Source organism: Gopherus evgoodei, chromosome 1, assembly GCF_007399415.2.
Source record: "Gopherus evgoodei ecotype Sinaloan lineage chromosome 1, rGopEvg1_v1.p, whole genome shotgun sequence".
Taxonomy (NCBI): Eukaryota; Metazoa; Chordata; order Testudines; family Testudinidae; genus Gopherus; species Gopherus evgoodei.
In genome coordinates, this window is record NC_044322.1 from 338,952,071 (window position 1) to 338,972,805 (window position 20,735).

The 20,735-nt window shown below is 43.7% G+C and overlaps 1 protein-coding gene across 6 annotated transcripts in view; it reads right to left on the minus strand.

Moving 5' to 3' along the window:
• Window positions 1-8,948: 8,948 nt before the first annotated feature.
• DUS4L (dihydrouridine synthase 4 like) overlaps window positions 8,949-20,735 on the minus strand; it is a 45,902-nt gene continuing 34,115 nt past the window's right edge. For 5 of the 6 annotated variants that reach the window (XM_030547953.1, XM_030547317.1, XM_030548390.1 and 2 more), the window contains 4 exons: window positions 16,093-16,210; window positions 15,405-15,527; window positions 13,965-14,191; window positions 8,949-10,808 (listed from right to left, as the gene is read on the minus strand). In XM_030547953.1, coding sequence (XP_030403813.1) covers window positions 10,561-10,808; window positions 13,965-14,191; window positions 15,405-15,527; window positions 16,093-16,210 — 716 coding nt within the window. In that variant the 3' untranslated portion in view covers window positions 8,949-10,560. The remainder of the gene's footprint in view (window positions 10,809-13,964; window positions 14,192-15,404; window positions 15,528-16,092; window positions 16,211-20,735) is intronic. The other variant, XM_030548482.1, reaches the window with a different exon arrangement.

Here is a 20,735-nt window from a genome sequence, read left to right on the forward strand (position 1 = left end):
CCCTTAATAAATCTTTCTGTTTAAGGTTATTTTGACGGGTTTGGTCACAGAAACCCCCTTGGGACTGTCACATGATCTGCTGAGACTACCTCTGAGCCCATTTCCTCTGCCAGCTTCAGACTTCAGAACCCTGTCTTGTTAAGCCAGATATGCTAATCTGTTGCAACACAGACCCAGGGTCTAACCTATACCCCTGAAGCTGCAGACTTAACTGAAAAGAGCTTAGCAAGTGCTCCTATCTCTAGCACCCAGTCACCCAGCTTCCAATGGGATCCAAACCCCAAATAAATCCGTTTTACTCTGTGTAAAGCTTGTACAGGGTAAACTCATAAATTGTCCACCGTCTTTAACACTGATAGAGAAATATACACAGCTGTTTGCTCCCCCAGGTATTAATCAATTCCTCTGGGTTCAATAATAAACAAAAGTGATTTTATTAAGTTTAAAAAGTAGGATTTAAGTGGTTCCAAGTAATAACAGACAGAACAAAGTTACCAGGTAAAATAAAACCAAACATGTCTAAGCCTTATACATTAAGAAACTGATTACAGATGAAATCTCACCCCCAGAGATTTTCCAATAAGCTTCTTTCTCAGACTGGACTCCTTCCTAGTTTGGGTCCAGCTATCACTCACACCCCCATAGTTAATGTCCTTTGTTCCAGTTTCTTTCAGGCATCTCTTTGGGGATGGAGAGGCTATCTCTTAAGCCAGCTGAAGATAAAATGGAGAGGCATCCAGGGCCTTTTATATTCTATCTCTTGTGAGTGGAAACCCCTTTGTTCTTCTGTGCAGAGTCACAGCAACAAGATGGAGTTTGTAGCCACCTGGACAAGTCACGTCAATTAATGATTCAATTTTTTGCAGGCCGACGCCATTGTTTACATGTTAGTTTGAATGTTCCCAGGAAAGCTCAGATGTGGATTGGTGTCTCCCAAAGTCCATTGTCAGTTAAATGTTTATTGATAGGGCACTTACTGAGAATAGTACTTTCTCAAGAAGCTGACCAAATGCTTCACTGAGGCTACTGAGAATCAAACACATTGAGATACAAGTACATAGCCAATATTTGTAATTTCAGATACAGAAATGATACACACATACAGACAGCATAATCATAACCAGCAAACTGCAGCCTTTCTGTAGACACCCCACTTGACATCCTCTGTACAAGACCTGGTGCAAACATAGGACCCTGGTTGCAACAATGATCTATACCGTCACAGTTCATGTCTATAATGTCACAGTTATATTCGCTCTGTCCTTTATTTCAGTGCAACATGGGCGGGAGGCACTAACTAACTCTCCCAGTTGATAGATGTTGGTAGGAGTCAAACCTGTTATTTATATGTCACCTCCTTATTATTCTGTAATAGAGATTTTGGGGTAACTGCACGCTGCCCCTTCCCTGAGTGCCAGCTTTGCTGCTCCCATTGGCCTAAAACAACGGTGAATGGGAGCTGCAGGAGAAGCGCCTGCGGACAGGAGAAGCACAAAGAGCTGCCTGGCCGCCCCTGCACCTAGGGGCCACAGGAACATGTCAGCCACCTCTGGGAGCCACCTGAGGGAAGTGCCGCCTGGAGCATGCAATCCTCAGCCACTCCTGCACCCCAACTCCCTGCCCTCATCCCCTCGTACACCCCAAAGCTCTTATCCCCAGCCCCACCCCAGAGCCTGCATCCCCAGCTGGAGCCCTCACCCCCTCCCACACCCTAACCCCCTGCTCCAGCCCTGTGCCCCATCACACAACCAAACTCCATCCCAGAGCATGCAGCCCGCCCCTGCCCCCTTGCACTCTGAACCCCTCGACCCCAGCCCAGAGCCCCAAATCCCTCTTCCTTGGCCCCACCCCAGAGCCCTGCACCCCCAGCTGGGGCCCTCACTCCCTCCCTCACTGCAGCCCCCAGCCCGGAGCCCCCTCCCACACCCAAACTCCTTCCCTGAGCCCGCACCTCCTCCTGCACTCCAAACCCTTTGGCACCAGCCCGGAGCCCCCTCTTGCACCCCAAAGCACTCTTCCCTGGCCCCACACTCCTAGATGGAGCCCTCACGCCCTTCCACACCCCAACCCTCTGATCTAGCCCACTGAAAATGAGCGAGGGTGAGGGAGAGTGAGCGACGGAGGTAGGGGGGATGGAATGAGCAGGGGCGGGGCCTTGGAGAAGGGGCAGGGGTAGGGGCAGGGCAAGGGTGTTCAGTTTTCTGCAATCAGAAAGTTGGCAACCCTAAGTTAATGGCAAAACTTCCATTGACTGTAGTAGTAGAGAACTGGGCCCAGTCAAGAAATTGGTATCAGCTAATGCCTCAATTGCATATGCTACTTTCTGTAGGTAAACCTTGAGCCTACACAGAGCCCAACTGATTTAAATTAGGCTCTGCGTGGGCACAGATGTCTAGGATTGGAAAACTCAAAGCCCCATACAGAAGATGTTTACCATTTTAGGTTCAGGCCCTAAGTTAGTAACACCCAACTGCATATGCAGGTAATGAATATTAAAATAATCACAATATGGGGCAAGCATTCCATGTCTACCAGAGGGGAACTGGAACAATTTTTATAATGGGGGTGCTGAGAGCCATTGAACCAAACTGTAAACCCCATATATAATGGAAACCACGTCAAGCCAGGGGGTGGGACAGCAAGTCCAGCACCTGTAGTTCAAGCAGCTATGGCAGGGGTGGGCAAACTTTTTGGCCTGAGGGCCACATCTGGGTATGGAAATTGTATGGCAGGCCATGAATGCTCAAGAAATTGTGGATTGTGGGGGCAGGGGGGTGAGGGTTCCGGCTGGGGGTGCGGCAGAGGTGAAAGTAAGCCGGTTCGGGCCGGTATGTACGCCGTGTTGGACCCAACTGGCTTCCCCAGGCTGGCAATTTAAAGGTCCCGGGGCTCCCTGCAGTGGCTAGAGTCCAGGGCCCTTTCAATCGCCTCCCGAGCCCCAGGATAGCAGCAGCAGGGCTCTGGTGGTGATTTAAAGGGTCCGGGGCTTCAGCCACTGTGGGGAGCCTTGGCCCTTTAAATCACCACTGGAGCCCTGCCTCCGCTACTTGGGGCTCAGGCAGAAGGTCTCCCCAGGACTCAGGCGTACCAGTAAGTCCTTTAACTTACTTTCACCCCTGAGGTGCAGGCTCTGGGGTGGGGCTGGAGATGAGGGATTTGGGGTTCAAAAGGGTGCTCCAGGCTGGACCTGAGGGGCTCAGAGGGTGGTAGGGGGATCAGGGCTTGGACAAAGGGTTGGGCTGCAGGGGAGAGGGCTCTGGGCTGGGGCTGAGGGGTTCAGAGTGTGGGAGGGGGCTCTGTGCTTGGGCAGGGGTTGGGGTGTGGGTGGGTGAGAGCTCCGGATGGGGGTGTGGGCTCTGAGGTGGGGCTCGGAATGAGGGATTTGGGGTATAGGAGGGTGTTCCAGGCTGGGCATGAGGCATTCGGAGGGTGGGAGGGAGATCAGGGCTGGGGCATGGGGTTGGGGCGGAGGAGGAGGTCAGGGGTGTAGGCTCTGGATCGTGCTTATGTCAATCAGCTCCCGGAAGCAGCAGCATGTCTCTCCTCTGGCTCCTACACAGAGGTGAGGCCAGGTGCCTTGGCACGGCCAAGTGGCTCTGTGCGGTGCCCTGTCCACAGGCGCCACCCCCACAGCTCCCAGAAGCAGCAGAATGTCCCCCCTATGGCTCCTATGCAGAGGCGAGTTGCCAGCCAGGTGGCTCTGCATGCTGCCCCATCAGTAACTACTGTCCCTGCAGCTCCCACTGGCCACGGTTCCTGGCCAATAGGAGCTGCAGAGACAGTGCTTTGGGTGAGGGCAGTGTGTGGAGCCCCCAGCTGCCCCTACGTGTAGGAGACAGAGGCAGGACAAGCTGCTGCTTCCAGGAGCCATGCAGAGCAGGAAAAGTCCCCAACCTCCTCCTCAGTGGGAGCTTGAGGGCTGGATTAAAAGGTCTCACGGGCCGGACACAGTCCGCAGGCCATAGTTTACCCACCCTTGATTTATGGTCTACCATGAATTAAATAAACAGGCTCCTAATGTTAACAGAAGCCTAATTAATTATGTTACGTAATCACAGTTAATAATCCTCCCTTCTTGCCTCTCTGAACTCAGCAGGCTTGCTCATGATGAGTACATAAAACAAAGAGTTATAGAACTCAGCAATTAAAGATAAGTAGTGGGCGGTTGAGTACAAAATTTGATTAATTAAACTTCCAAGAAGGGTATAAACAGTAACACTATGAAGAATCCTGATTCTATTGAACTCAGTCGTTTTACCATTTATTTCAATGGAAAACAAGAGCCATCTGTGACACCCTCGTACCCTATATTCAGCACTGTCTTATAATTATATGTCTTGTACAAAGTATGCCTTGTGAGGTATCATTCTAAATGTCTTAAGCTACTAAACATTAATATCTCATTGGTTTGTATGTGCTATTGTCGTATGTGAAGTTATGAAGTTTTGCTATGTATGTGTGACGTTCCCCTTTGGTGTTATCTGGACTGGTGATCTGCGAGGTCACTCCAATTCTTGACTCTGGGAGCCAGCCTTACCCTGCTTTGCTGTGAGAACCCCCATTCCTGGGCTGTTCACTCCTGAGCTTTCCGGTCCCAGACAAAACCCTAGGAATCTCTGTCTTGCAGTGGCCAATTATGCCCGCTGGAAGCTTATATGAGTTTGTCAACTTAATAAATAAATTGATATGTACCAGGCTTGTTATCTCAAGAGGAGTCTCTGACATGTTTCAAACCAAATGCACTGCTTCAGGTAGAATAAACAAACAGATTTATTAACTATAAAGATAGATTTTAAGTGATTATAAGTCAAAACATAAGTCAGATTTGGTCAAATGAAATAAAAACAAAACACGTTCTGAGCTAATCTTAACACTTTCAATGCCCTTACAAACTTAGATGCTTCTTACCACAGGCTGGTTGTTCTTCAGCCAGGCTCTCCCCTTTGATCAGCACTTCAGTCCCTTGGTGTGGTGTCTGTAGATGTAGGTGGAAGAGAGAGGAAGGGCATAGCAGATGTCTCTCCCTTTTATCATGTCCTTTCTTCCCTCTTGGCTTTGCCCCACCCCCCATTCAAGTCAGGTGAGCTTTACCTCATTGCAGTTCCATACTGACCAAAGGAATAGGGGTGACTCCCCTGAGAGTCTAACATTCTTTTGTTGCTGCCTAGACCAGTGTCCTTTGTTCCTGTGAGGCTGGGCTGGGTTTGTCCAATACCTGCCCTGATGAGGAGTGAACTGCCTCTCTGCTCTTGGAGAGTTTTTGCCTGGGGTTATTTTAAGCCATGAGGATACATTTTCAGCCTCATAACTGCATACATGAAATTATAACCTGTAACAACACTATAACAATTACTATCAATGCATCATGAATCTTCCGAAGACACCTGACATGACAAACTTTGCATGGGATACCACACAATCATTTTACAAGGATATACATGGGGGTGCTGGGTGTTCCCCCGAGGTACAGATTGTCACAATGTGTTACCGAAATATGTTGTTAAGTTGGAAACACCTACAATGAGCCTTTCAGGTACAACAGTGAAGAAGTTAGACAGTGCTAATGGCCTATCAGCAAAGGCAATGGACCATGGAAAAGGTTGTGCTCACCCAGGAACGTTTCACCGACCTATGAGTAATTGGCTGCTATGATTCAGCAAGGCATGTGACCAGACCACATGACACTGAACTCCATTTTGGAACCTGTATTTTTCCACAAATGGCTGGGAACTTAGCTTAGAATAAAAGGTTCCCACCATATGGAAAAAATATATAAGGTGGGGAGTGACATAATGATTTGGCTTCACTCCCTACACAAGAGAACACCTGGAAACCCTGAGGAACAAAGACTGAACTGGGGGAAGTGCTGGTCCCAAGCTAATCCCAAGAGATACAGCTAATTCAAATCCTATCTAGCATATTAGGCTTAGTTTGCGTTTTGTTTATTTGCTAAATAATCTGCTATGATCTGTTTGCTATCACTTAAAAATCTATCTTTCTATAGTTAATAAACTTGTTTTATCTTAATCAGTGTGTTTTTGAGTGAAGGCTTGGGAGAAGCTCAGCTCAGTTAAGAAGGGCTGGTGTGTATTTTCCTCTCTATGTTGAGGGAGGGGCAAACTGGGTAATAAATTCATACTAGTCAGGTTTTTGATCAGGGCAGGATGGTACAGCTCTGGGATCCTAGGGTGGAGAGCTGGGGGTACTTTGGCTGTAGCCTCTCTATTGTTGGTTCATGCACTGGTTAGCCAGAGCCTGCATGTAACTGCAGCTGGGTGTGTCCCTGCCCATGTGAATGCTGGTGGGAGTGTAGGACCAGGAGCTGTGTACAGCTTGTCACAGCAGCACAGTGTGAGAGGGAACCCAGACTGGTGAGTCAGAGGGCTCAGTGGTACCCCACTTCCAGGTTGCATCCCGAGGGGACTTGCCACACCATCCAAAAGTTTTTTTTCAGTTAATCTAAATTCTGAGATTTTGCTCTTCATTATTTGTGGATCTTTGTGAGTGAGCAAAACAAATAAACAAAAACCCAACACAGCCATTCTGGAGCACATGGGAGCACCTCTTAAATAGAACAGATCTCATTCTCTCAAGTATTGCAGGACTTCAGAATCAAGTGGACTTCAACAACTGATTTCTTGTTAAATCATCCTCAGACTTGTCTCTTTTGTTGACAAAATAAATGTTGAATGCTATTGACAGAAAAACTCAAAATTGTAAATTGTCTTTATTTCAATAAATAAACCTAGATAATTGTATTGTAACGTCTCAGCTGTGGCACATACTTTATTAAAACTAAAGAATGACTCTCTTTTCTGCTGCCATATTTAAAAAGTCTCATGTAACAAACATTTATTCCAAAATAAAACTCACGGTTGGGGGAGCAAGAACACCACCCCAGAACAGTTTATGAAGTATTTAATAAAAAAGTTAATCAAGTCCAATCACTTACAAAATTATTACATATATGATTCAGACAATTAGAAAATATTTTCTATTTACCGGTAATTATATCCAGAGGTATGAGAGTCAACAAACTCCCAATTCATTATAATTTACCACTTACTGGCATGAATTTCTGTATAAACATACACCATATGAAACATGATTTTTGTTCAAAATCTTTATTATATTGGACTCAAATTTGTAGCAAGTGTAGAATGTTACTACCTTGCTCTAATTTTCACTACCTTTTGCTTATGAAAAACACAGTGCGTAGTGACAATCATGGTTTGGGTGAACAAAAGACAAGATTGTTAAAATCTGGCTGAGAGAACCAGGTTTAAATGTTTTCTAACTTTTTTTTTTTGATGTAATTCAGAAGAAAGACTGTTTCTTACCTGCACCGATTTTATCCTATTTCTATGTGACAGGGTGCTGGGCATGAACTGCTGATATAATCCTCTGTCACGCCAGCTCCAATTATGAGAGGTAGACTGGAGCTGGCTATAGAAACCTATGTCTACTTGGCAAAGGGGAAATAACTGCTAGCCTGGGGCTGCATAAACTGCTCAGAGGAAAGAAGCGATGGGAACAGATGGAAAGGGGGAAGTCAGAGAGCGGAAGGAGAGTAAGAGTGGCTTGGCTGTAGAAACTGAGTCCTTAAGGCTGAAAACCCCAATCTGTGTGTGGTGCGATTGCACGCTGTAAATAAACTGCACCAGTGATTGCTAAACCACAAGGTCTCTGAATGGTTTTTGAAGCAGAACAGAGGCAGGAGCAAAGGGGGCCCTGCTATGCCCAGTTACATTCTGTCATGTCATTATTATACACTGTACAGGAACGTATATTGTTAGGGTGTTGTTGTAGCCTTGTTGGTCCCAGGATATTAGAGAAACAAGGTGGATGAAAAAATAATATATTGGCTCAACTTCTGTAGGTAAGAGACAAGCTTTTGAGCTTATACAGAGCTCTTCTGGTCATCTGTCCAGCAAATGAAAATATTATCAATATATCTCAGGTATATCATTGATTTTGTAGTGCATTTGTCCAGAAATTCTTCCTTAAGGTAGTCATGAAAAGGCTGATGTATTGGGGAACCATCCCAGTACTCATGGCTGTTTCCATGGTTTGGATAAATTATTTATTGTTGAATGTAAAATTGTTATGGGTGAGGATTAAATGGTTGAGTTTGGTGATGTGTTTGGGGTGGGTGAACGCTTTTCACAAAATAATCACTCCATAACGGACTTCTCTGTCCTCATCCTCAAAGGAAACCTGCACAACACTTTCAAAAGACAAGCTTGGGAACTTAAATTCATAACTGCTAGACACCAAAAATGATGTACAGTAACTCCTCGCTTAATGTTGTAGTTATGTTCCTGAAAAATGTGACTAAGTGAAACGTTAAGCGAATCCAATTTACCTATAAGAATTAATATAAATGGGGGGATAGGGGAGGTTAGGTTCCAGGGAATTTTTTTTCACCAGACAAAAGACTACATATATATATACACATATATAGTCTTTTGTCTGGTGTGAAAAAATCTATATATATACACACACACATATACAGTATAAGTTTTAAACAATTTAATACTGTACACAGCAATGATGATTGTGAAGCTTGATTGAGGTGGTGAAGTCAGAGGGTGGGATATTTCCCAGGGAATGCCTTACTGCTAAATGATGAACTAGTATTCAGCTGAGTCCTCAAGGGTTAACACATTTTTGTTAATGTAGCCTCACACTCTACAAGGCAGCACAAATGGAGGGAGGGGAGACAGCATGGCAGACAGAGCCAGAGGGACACACCCTGCAGGAGGCTCCAGGAGCATCTCCAAGGCAGAGGACAGGAGCAGCACATGGCAGTGGCGGGAAGGACAGCTGAACTGCCGGCAATTAATAGCCTGCTGGGCAGCTGCCGCACAGGAACTTAGAGGAGCGGGGAGCTGATAGGGAGGGCTGCTGGTCCACCCTGGTTCCAAGCCCCCACCAGCTAGCTCCAAAGGGCTGCTCTTTCTGCAAGCAGTGGATAAAGCAGGCAGCTGCCAAACAAAGTTATAAGGGAGCATTGTGTAACTTTAAACCAGAATGTTCTCTAATTGATAAGCAACGTAACAATGAAACATTAACCGGGATGACTAAGTGAGGAGTTACTATACTTAAGGAAGACACTGAATCTATGGCTCATTACAAAAGTCTGGAACCTACTAACACCTCTTTTATCCTATGGTTGTAGAGGTGATACCTACCCAATTCACCTTCAGGGTCTTTTGGAAGATGTGTTAACTCCTTAGCTGTTCCACCTTGTATTTAGCTGTAACATTCTGAGGAGCTGGTGTTGGTGAAGACACTCCTAAGCCAATGGAAGAGTTTTGTAGTTAATCCATCTCTTTGAGAGGTGGTAGCTATGTCAATGGGAGAAGCTCTCCTGCTGACATAGCGCAGTCTACACAGTAGGTTAGGTTGATAGAACTACGTTGCTCAGGAATGTGGATTTTTCACACAAGAGCAATGTAGTTCTATTGAGATAGGTCTGTAGAGTAGACCTGGCCTGAGTGCCTTTCCCAGTCTTGAAGAGCTCTGTGTAAGCTCAGCATCTTACCTCTCACCAACAGAAGTTGGTTCAATAAAAGATATCACCTCACCCACTTGATCTTAGGAACATATACTGTACATAATGCATGTTGAACAAATCTTTTTAAGTTTTGTGCCCCAAGTCTGCAAGGTACCTAAACACGTGTATAACTTCAAGCACAGAAGTGAAGTCCTATTTTGAAGTGAAGGGGACAAAACAAGCACATGCTTAATTTCAAGCACTGATTCAAGGTCTGATTTGAGACCTTACTTACCAAAACAATTTCATTCTGGACTTATAGTAACACTTAACATTAAGCAGACAGAGCTTCCACTTGAAAATTAATGGAGTGGAAAACTATAATTTAATATATTAATTTTCTTCCACTCGGCTAGGAAAATCTGGAACTCTAAGTTCAACATCAGTTTAAGGGATTTCAGGCCTTCAGAGCAGCAAATGGGACACCTGAACCTAAAGAGGGGCAGTGGCGTGAAGCCCTTCTCTTCTGTGATTTAGGGGCCCACATAATTAAAACCAAAACATAAATACTGAATTTTCACTTTAGATAAACACTAGCAGGGCTTCTCTGTTGAGCTTTTCTCAGTTAAGGGAACAATTCAATATAATTCTGTTTAATACCCTTTGAGCCTGTTCCTGCGGCCCTTCTACTCACATGAGTAAGGGTAGCAGCATTGGGAATGATCTTTGAAAGCACTTTGGTACTGCATATATAATTTATTTTCTCATAAGACACTTTGCTTACAGCATCACATTCCTGTGTATGGCAATGCATTACCACACATATATAAAAGCTATTTTCAAGTCATGAATATTTTCTGAGTTGAAAATAATGTTAATATAAAAATATAATATGATCAGTTCAGAAATGTCCAGTAATATTACACTGCATGAGATCTTTCAATGCACTGTGATTTTGACTAATAAATATAAGTGTGGGGAAACCTACCACTATAACAAAGTACCCGCAACTCTAAAATATAAAATGCAATATTCACATGATTAAAATAGTTTAAAAGCTATTACACCCCGTAGTGGTCATTAAGGTAGTCTAGAACCGCTGAGGTGCTTGATAAAACATTAAAAACCCTTTTTTCCTGTTTTGAAGTTATCCGTTCCATCATGTACATTAAATGATGATGAAAGCACGTAAAAGGAGTCCCATGTTCAAGAGCAATGTCAACCCAGTCCTGGATGCACTTCAAAGGTGTCTCTTCATATCCTGCAAACATGGCTGGATTGGCTAAGAGCCCCCTAGCAACCATTACACCTTCAAATGGAAAATTTGAGAAGTGTTAATATATATTTTAACTTTTAACTTTTTTATGTTTACCTGAGTGTTTTGTACAGCACCCATCACCACAGTATCTAATACTTGTGAATAGCTAACTAGAGAGCAGTAGAAGCTAGAAAGTCGATATGGCAACTGCACCCTGGGAAACTCTGTTTAACAGTCCAAATCCAAGATTACCTGTGGTATTTAGAGGTCCAGCCTACCCAGCTTAATGGCACTTCATGATAGAGGATTTGAAAGAAAACACAGCATACACAGAATGGGAACTTTTCTTCCCAGTTCCTTCAGTAATATTTTGTTTTTATTAGCTAAACATAGGATAATCCTGTTTTTTTGAGCAAAATTTACTACTGATTGACCCATAGCGAGGAAACAAATTCATCCCTTGTGGTAACTCAAATGACTTAAAGAATACTTGCACTAGCTAGTAAAGCCTCGGCTGAAATAGTGCATCCAGTTCTGGGCACTACACTTTAGGAAAGCTGTGGACATTTAGTCTTGAGAAAAGCAGACTGATGGGGGAACCTGTTAAGACTGCAAATTTGTTAAGGACTGTTATAAAGAGGACAGGGATCAATTCTTTTTTGTATCCACAGAAGTAGTAGTAATGGGCTTAATCTGCAGTAATGGAGATTTAGGTAAAACTTTCTAACTATAAGGGCAGTTAAGCACAGGAATAAGCTTCAAAGGGAGGTTGAAGAATCCCCATCATCGGAGGTTTATAAGAACAGGTGGACAAACACCAATCAGGAATGGTCAATGTCAGGGGCAGGCAACCTATGGCACGGGTGCCGAAGGCAGCACACAAGCTGATTTTCAGTGGCACTCACGCCGCCCGGGCCACCAGTCCGGGGGGCTCTGCATTTAAATTTAAATGAAGCTTCTTAAACATTTTAAAAACCTTATTTACTTTACATACAATAGTTTAGTTATATATTATAGACTTATAGAGACCTTCTAAAACGTTAAAATGTATTACTGGCATGCAAAACCTTAAATTAGAGTGAATAAATGAAGACTCAGCACACCACTGCTGAAAGGTTGCCGACCCCTGGTCTATGTTTACTTGGTCCTGGCTAGCGGCTGGACTTGATGACTTCTTGAGGTCCCTTCTAGCCCTGCATTTCTATGACGCAGACAGACTGACTAGGGAGTACAAGGAAACAATAAAGCTGAAACTGACTGTCCTGAATTTTGGCAAGTATCTGGCTGGACAGTACTCCTCCTTCCTCCCTTTACTTGCCAGAGTCACAGATCCACCTCCCATCTGCAAGAGCCAAAATGGCTGCCACTGAGGCACCCCTTGTAGCAGTGGTGGTCAACCTGCAGCCTGCACGTGGCCTATCAGGGTAACCTTCTGGCGGGCCATGAGACCGTTTGTTTACATTGACTGGCTGCCTGCAGCTCCCAGTGGCCACAGTTCGCCGTTCCTGGCCAATGGGAGCTGCAAGAAGCGATGCGGGCTGGCCGCCACTTCGCACAGCTCCCATTGGCTGGGAATGGCGAACCGCGGCCACTGGGAGTTGCGGGCAGCTGTGCCTGCAGATAGTCAATGTGAACAAACTGTCTTGCAGCCTACTAGCGGATTAACCTGACAGGCTGCAGGTTGCCCACCACTGCCTTGTAGGAACAAAAGGAACTCTCGAATAATGTCATTAATCATTCATATTAAGATGATGAGTGTCTGAGGGTTCTCTGCATGTAGGGGTGGGATATAGTATTTAAATAAAGGGTTTTTGCAATTTGCCTTGGAGGTACTTATTCATAGTTATGCATAGTAGTACTCTAAAGTTTTGTAAGGATAACGCCTTTTCCTGTAGCCATATTGTAAAGCCTTTGACTGCAGCCATATTAGGAAAGCAGCAGCCATTAGCGAAGAAGCAGGAAGTATCATCCTCACATTCCATCTAAATTATATTAAAACGATGTAATATCGAGTTAAAGAGATCCTGTCCTAACAGCAGCCCCTATCACCACATAAAGAAACAGCTCTTAAGATGGTTAAAAGAAAACTTAGTTTGACAGCATTCTGTCTGGCAAGAAACCACTTATCAATAGTTGTGGTTGTGAAATCCTCATTTCTTTATTGTTTTGTCTTTATGGTCCCCACTTCTCTACTGGTTATCTATATGATCTCTGTCTGGTTCTTTGATTCTTTGTCTGTTGCATAATTAATTTTCTAGGTGTAAATTCATTAAGGTAGTGGAGTATGATTGGTTAAATAATTGTTTTACAATGTTAAGACTGGTTAGGAATATTTTAGTAAAATGATTAGTTAAGGTACAGCTAAGCAGGACTCAAGTTTTACTATATAAACTGTGCTCCAAAAGGAAGCTCTTTGGGAACCAACTCCAGGACACAGCCCCAAGATCACAGCTGACAGACCTCAACATCTGCCAGTGACACTGTGCAGAAACTGGAGTCCCCCAGATGACCTGATCTTGACTGGCCATCAGGAAAAGTTCATCTCTCTTACTGGGAGTGGTGAGCACTGTATCTGTAGCATGTGATTGTTAATAAATAGAGGTTAAGTAGGCTATTACTGTGTAATGCTCTTTTTCTCGTAAAAGACCCTGTAAACCCACAAAAGATTAAGCCCTGAGTCCACAGGGAATGGGTGTTTACGTGGAGCCCAGAGGAGTAAAGCACGGAGCCCAGAGACATAGAGCCCGGAGCCCACAGCGGGTGAAGTTAGGTGCCATTTGCCTAGAGCCCTAGAAACTGGGAAAGGGTGGGGATGGGGGCTAAATTAACTGGGTTACACCTGTGCCTTAGGAACAGGGTAAGGGTGGGTGCCTGAGAGTGTAAGGTTACACCTGAGCCCTAGGAACAGAGTAAGGGTGGGTGCCTAAATTAAGAGGGTTACGTCTTGAGCCCACATAAGGGTAAAGGTGGGTGCCCGTAATGTGTGAGAGTAACAGAGAATTTTGTGCTGGTAACAGCTTTTAAGTGTGTCTGCTCATAAATCTTTAAGCTGTCAGAACGAACCAACTTCATATCTCAGTTCTCTCCTTGAAGAGTGCAAAACACTCAAATATAAGTTCAACTTACAGACAAATGTGTATTTTTTTTAAAAAGTACGTTTCCCAGCAAGTTTACTGAAATAATACCCAAAGTATGCTGAGTTCTTACCATCTGTCCCCGTCATATGATGAATATTCTCGGCATCTTTTAAAGTTTTAACATCTCCATTAGCTACAATAGGTATAGACATATTTTGTTTAATTATTTTAATTGCATCATAGTGTACTGGCTGATGTCGTTCTTCTACATTTCTCCCATGAACTGTAATCCAGGAAACTCCAGTTGCTTCAGCTTTTCGGCAGAGATCTACAGTTCTCTTTAGGTCATCATGGATTCTAAAATTCCAAGGAATGTAATAATTATCCTCACCATCAAACAGTTATCTGAACTGCATGAAATCCCATCATAAGGCAGAATAAACAAGAATTGTACAAATAAAGAAAGAACATTATTGTTGGAAGATAAACAGATCTTTTATCATATAACACATTATTTTAATAAATTAATATCCCTTGATTTAGTATTATCCTGTTTAATCATGTCACTAAAATTGAAAGGGTGTCCAAACTTTATAACAATTGTCAGAAACCCATGAGGCTCTTAAAAATATATAATTTTGTGTAATTTTGTACCAATCATGAAATAAGTCACATTTATATAGCACCTTTCTTTCTGAAAAATCTCAATCAACTTTAGATCTTTATTAACAGAAACTTTGCTGATATACAAAACCTACATAGGAATCACTGCCTCCAGCACTGAAATGCAACATGGCAACACATCACAATATTTTAGAAGTCAATGAAGTGAAGGATATCTTTTTCCAACTGAAACTGGAGTGGGAATTTAGGTAGGCAGAATGACAAGGAATTTGATAAGGAATGTAAACAAATCTTTAAGCAATCATGATTTGTCAGGATCTATTTTTAATGGCTCATCTAAAAGACAGTTTCTCCAGCTGGACAATGCCATTAATACTATACTAGATATAGTTCTAAACTGATAGGAGGAAGAATATCACTAACTTACCAACATAATTTCCTGTTCCCTCTATGTTCCTTTGAGAGCTCCCATCCAAGTGGTAACTTGAGTTTGCTTAGCTTGGTTCAAAGCACTAGGTGATATGGTTGTATAAACAATACAAAACTATTCAACTAGCTTGGGATCATTTTACCTTTCCTGAATTCTGAGTTTTTTAAAAAATGCATGCCTTTTAAGTTGTTTTGAATATCAGTATGTTCTTGTAAACCAAAGAACACTTGATGACGTGTAGCACGTATAGTATCGCAGAGAAACACCGATTGCAATTTTGTAGGATTACATGTCCCCAAATGTGTTTTGGATGAGAAAGAAAACAGATCTTGATCAGCTGGGGTTGTTACAGATCCCAGGGTTGACCTACCAAAAAGCTGAGTGCAAGTCTCCACAGACCATGCGTACGGCACTTTTTCTATAAAGGTAATATTAACCCAACACATTTCCTGTTTTGCTTGATTAGATAATAAACATGCTTCATTGTCTTGAGACATAGTAGTGGTCTAAACTTACCTTATCTTAATAGATACTGAAAATCTGGGGTTCTCTACTTGATTTCTTACGTGTCTCACCATATCTTGAACCAGCTCTGGTTTATTTATTAAACAAGCACCATAACCTTCTGCCATTGCCCATCTTTAAGTTAAAGAGAATAACGTTTGTATTGTATATTTACAATAAAAGATCAGTTTCAACATAATGCTCTATTTCAGTTTTCTTCTTAACATATTTGGTGAATTATTTTGTGGACGGGGAGGAAGGCAGAGATAGTACTGGCTATGGGTGAAAGATAGTCTTATGGTCCAGGCTCAGGTCTTGGGAGATGTAGCTTCAATTCCTGGTTCTGCCACAGGATTTTCTATGTGACTTTGGACAAAGTTACTTAGTCTCTCTCCAATTTCGTTTCCACTCAGCTAAATTATAACATTTTTACCCATCCCCTTGCCCCCAAAAGGGAATCAGAAGGAAAAATAAATTAACATGTCTGAGGCCCTCAGGTACAATGTGATTTGGGCCAATAAACAGATGAAACCTGAGAGGAATCTATCTTCTCAAAAAAACAAATCAGAATTTCTACATTTAAGGACTACCATTAATCTATCATTATTTCCTTTGGATTTGGAAAACTAGGAAGTGATTTTTTCATTTTCATACCGATTGAAACAATTAGGAACATTCTTACAACTTCTTAAAGTTTTACCTCTGAGGACAGCCGCAATTTAGATCTATTCCATCTGCAAAAGGACAGACGATACGGGCAGCATCAGATAAAACCTGTGCTTCATTAGCAGCAAACTGAACAATCAGTGGGCGATCACCTAGTCAAAGAGAGAGCTCTTTAGAATATACCATAACAAGAACAATGCATATTACATATGAAACTTACCCTTACTAATTCTTCAAATAAGTCAACATAATCAGGTCTTTAACATAATCAGTATAACCACAGAAGATTTTTAAAAAATGGTAAACAAGAATTCTAAACTTATGAATGTTTTGTTATACCTGGATCAAGTCCATCCCTTGTATATCTTCCTTTCCTGCATAACTGAAAATAAATTTCTAATAGCAATAGTATTTTCAATGTGTGTTGCCACAAGAAAATAATTTTTAGCAGAAACATTTATCTCTAAATTAGAATCCCACTCTTTTTACAGAATAAAAAGTCTCCAACGACAGAGAGACACTTTTTTTTTGGTTTTTTTTTTAAAAGATCTATGCAGATTTCATTTCTTATATTGCCTTATACTTGGATGTTCTGACACACAAAATATAAGGAAACATTAGAAACTGTACAGAATAGGGTTCTTATAATGGTGACATTTTAATAACCAATTAAGAAGTAAAGAAATTCAGAGTTAAGTTTTATATTTATATTTTTAAAGTAAGAAAATTTAAAGTCATAAAACCTAAAATTTCAGCAAGTCTAGAAATAATAAAGGTTCTAGCACCAACCTTAATTACACTCCTTTATCCATATCTGATTTTTGTAAAGACATGCCACAAGAGCATCACAAGACCAAAGAAAACTCTAAATATGGGATTATAAACTTCAAACCTAATCCTCTAATTCAGTCTTTCTCAAACTTGGGACGCCGCCACTCTCGTAGGGAAAGCCTCTGGTAGGCCGTGCCGGTTTGTTAGCCTGCCTGTCTGCAGGTTCCACCGATCGTGGCTCCCACTGGCTGCGGTTTGCTGCTCCAGGCCAATGGGAGCTGCTGGAAGCGGGACGGGCAAAGGCATGTACTGGCCGCTGCTTCAAGCAGCCCTCATTGGCCTGAAGTGGCGAACCGCAGCCAGTGGGAGTCGCAATCAGCGGAACCTGGGGATGGGGCAGGTAAACAAACCAGCCCGTCCCACCAGGGGGTTTCCCTACACAAGCAGCAGCCCAAGTTTGGGAAACACTCCTCTAATTAATGGATGGAGACCAAACTCTCCACTGCTTTCATGGTACAAGCCACAGACCATATCTCACAGATGGGTACTCCTGGAGGAATTCTGCACTACTGCATGTGCATAATTAATGAGTCATGAGTAGTTTTAATTTTTTTGCACAGAAAAGAGCTCCTGCCGAAATGTTGCAGCAGTTCCACCTTTTGCCCACGAAGGACTCTGTGATGCAAGAACAGCAGCAGCTCCTAGCAGCAAATAACTTCTGCAGTTCTGCCTTTTGCCCACCAGATGGCGCTGTGGCACAACAACACAGCAGCAGCTCCCAGCCAGCCAGGGAAGAGAAAGAGCCTACAGATTTCTTTGCAGCCAGCCAGGTCAGGAGACAGGGAATATGGGTGACAGACAGCATGGGTTGCAGGGGAGGGGGGCGTCACACAGGGGCTCATAAGGGCTAGTGGAGGAGAAGAGACTGGGGCAGGTGCTGAATGGAAGGGAGGCACAGGGCCACACGGTGATTGGGGAGGGGATGCAGAGCTACATAGGGACAGGGGAATGGCTGGGTGGGGGCACAGAGACATGTGGACAGGAGGAGGGGTACAGGGACACATAGGGACAGGTGAGTGGCTGGGTGTGGGCACAGAGACACATGGGGACGGGGGAGAGGATACAGGGACACATAGGGATAGGAGAGTGGGTGTCTGAGTGGGGGTGGAGAGACACGTGGACAGGAGCTGCAAAGACACATGGGGACAGGGGCAGATGTGCCTGACTGAATGGGAGAAGCTAGGGGTCAGCCCAGGTCTTCATGGGGGAAGCTGCCTCACAATCCCTTCCCACCTCCCAAAAAAACCTGTTCCATACTTTTCCCACCCATACACAACAACCCTCCAAGTTCACACCCAGGCTCCTTTCCAGCAATCCTTCCTTCTCCATCAGCTTCTCCGTTATCCCTGACTCCTCCAAGCCTTTGCACTGTTTCTGAGGGATGCGAGAAATATGGTTCTGTATTTTAGTTTAAATGAATTATTACTCAGAGTTCTCTATTAATATACCTAATAAGGAATCTATTTGTCAAAAACATTTTCTGAATCTTTTTTGTTGTCTGTATTGTTACAGACATACTTGCTGACAGTTATTTTGAAATAAACGACCAAAACTAATTGAAACCAGTGTGATTATATTGTGTTATTGTGACAAATAAAATATGCAGAATTTTAAAATATTGTGCGCAGAATTTGTAATTTTTTTGGCGTACAATTCCCCCAGGAGTACGATGAAGCAATCTTTGGGGCAAATCTTCAGCTTGTGTAAATTGTCATGGACTTCAATGGAACTGTAATAATTTACACCTGCTGAGTTCTGCTCTTAATTTTACAAAGGCTCAGAGGACATCTGAAACCTCCAAAAGAGTTGGCAGGTTCAGATAACCAGAAGACTCAGTCATGTAAAGCTAAGTGCTGAAGGTCCCAAAGAATTTTTAAAACCACAAAAAAATGAAGCCTTGAATATAACTGGAACTTCTAAGTTCTGCAGGAGTAGAACTACAAAAATCTGTGCCATTGTACTTATAAGCCCAGAAACACTAAGGGCAGGTCTACACTACTGCAGGGATCGACGCTCTGAGATTGATCCACTGGCAGTTGATTTAGCAGGTTTAGTAAAGACCCACCAAATTGCCTGCAGATTGCTTTCTAGTCGATCCCTCTACTCTACCCCCGATGAGAAGAGTAAAGTAAGCTGATGGGAGATTTTCTCCCATTGACCCCCTGCGGTGTAAATCCCGTGGTAACTTGACCTAAGGTATGTCAACTCCAGCTACGTTGCGTAGCATAGGTCGACTTACCGTGGTAGTGTAGACATAGTGGGCCTGGTCTACAATACAAGTTTATTGCGAATTTAGCAGCGTTAAACCGAATTAACCCTGCACCTGTCCACACAACGAAGCCCTTTACGTCGATATAAAGGGCTCTTAATATCGATATCTGTACTCCTCCCCGACGAGGGGAGTAGTGCTGAAATTGGTATTGCCATTTCAAATTAGGGTTAGTGTGGCCGCAATTTGACGGTATTGGCCTCCGGGAGCTATGCCACAGTGCATCATTGTGACCGCTCTGGACAGCAATCTGAACTCGGATGCACTGGCCAGGTAGACAGGAAAAGCCCCGTGAACTTTTGAATTTCATTTCCTGTTTGCCCAGCGTGGAGCGCTGATCAGCACAGGTGCCCATGCAGTCCCAGAATCAAAAAAGAGCTCCAGCATAGACTGTACGGGAGATAGTGAATCTGATCTCTGTATGGAGAGATGAATCTGTTCTATCAGAACTCCGTTCCAAAAGACGAAATGCCAAAACATTTGAAAAAAATCTCGAAGGCCATGATGGACAGAGGCCACAACAGGTGCTCAACACAGTGCTGCGTGAAACTTAAGGAGCTGAGACAAGCGTACCAGAAAGCCAAAGAATCAAATGGACGCTCACGGAGGCAGGAGTGATTGACGACTGTAGCTATCCCACAGTTCCCTGAAAACCATTTGAATTCTGGGCTGAGCTCCCAAAGCCTGAAGGGTCAATAACATTGTCGCAGGTGGTTTGTCATCAGCCCCCCCACGAAAGCAAAGGGAAAAAAATAGTTTCTCGCCTTTTTTCAATGTCACCATATGTCTACTGGATGCTGCTGGCAGACGCGGTTCTGCAGCACTACACAGCAGCATCCTCTTGCCTTGCCTTGCAGATGGCAGACAGTACAGTATGACTGATATCCATCATCCTCATCCCGTGAGTGCTCCTGGCTGGCCTCAGTGAGGTTGGCTGGGGCGCCTGGGCAAAAAAGGGAACGACTCCAGGTCATTCTTTTCTTTAAGTTTTGTCTGATGGAGATTCAGTCCTGCCTGGAATATCATGGCAGCTGGAGGCTTCTGCCTCAGGCTGCTCTCCCAGTCAGCAGCACCGCGCGGTCGCGCCTATCCCAGCCTACCCCTTACTACCAGGACTCACAATCAGATACTTAGACCTCTACATTTTGCTGCAAATAAAAAAATGAAGCTGCCGTTTAGAACTGTCCCCCAACATACATATCCTGGGAAATTTTGTATTTTACCAGTGTCAGCCAAAGGCCCCCGCACAAATGGAGATTCAGTCCTGCCTGTGCTTCTATCCTAGTGCTTGTCACAGATTCCCATTTTCAGCTATAGGCTGAGCAAGTGCAGAATGATGGTTCACTCTACTTCACTGTAAGCCAACCTCCCTCCCCTCCCCCCTTTGATCTCTGCTTGCAGTAAAGTCAGTGTTGTTTCTTATTCATGCATTCTTTATTACCTCATCACACAAATGGGGGGGATAACTGCCACAGTTGCCCAGGAGGAGCGGGGGAGGAGGGAAGCAACAGGTGGGGTTGTTGCAGGGGTACCCCCTAGAATGGCATGCAGCTCATCATTTCTGCGGGATGGCTGGG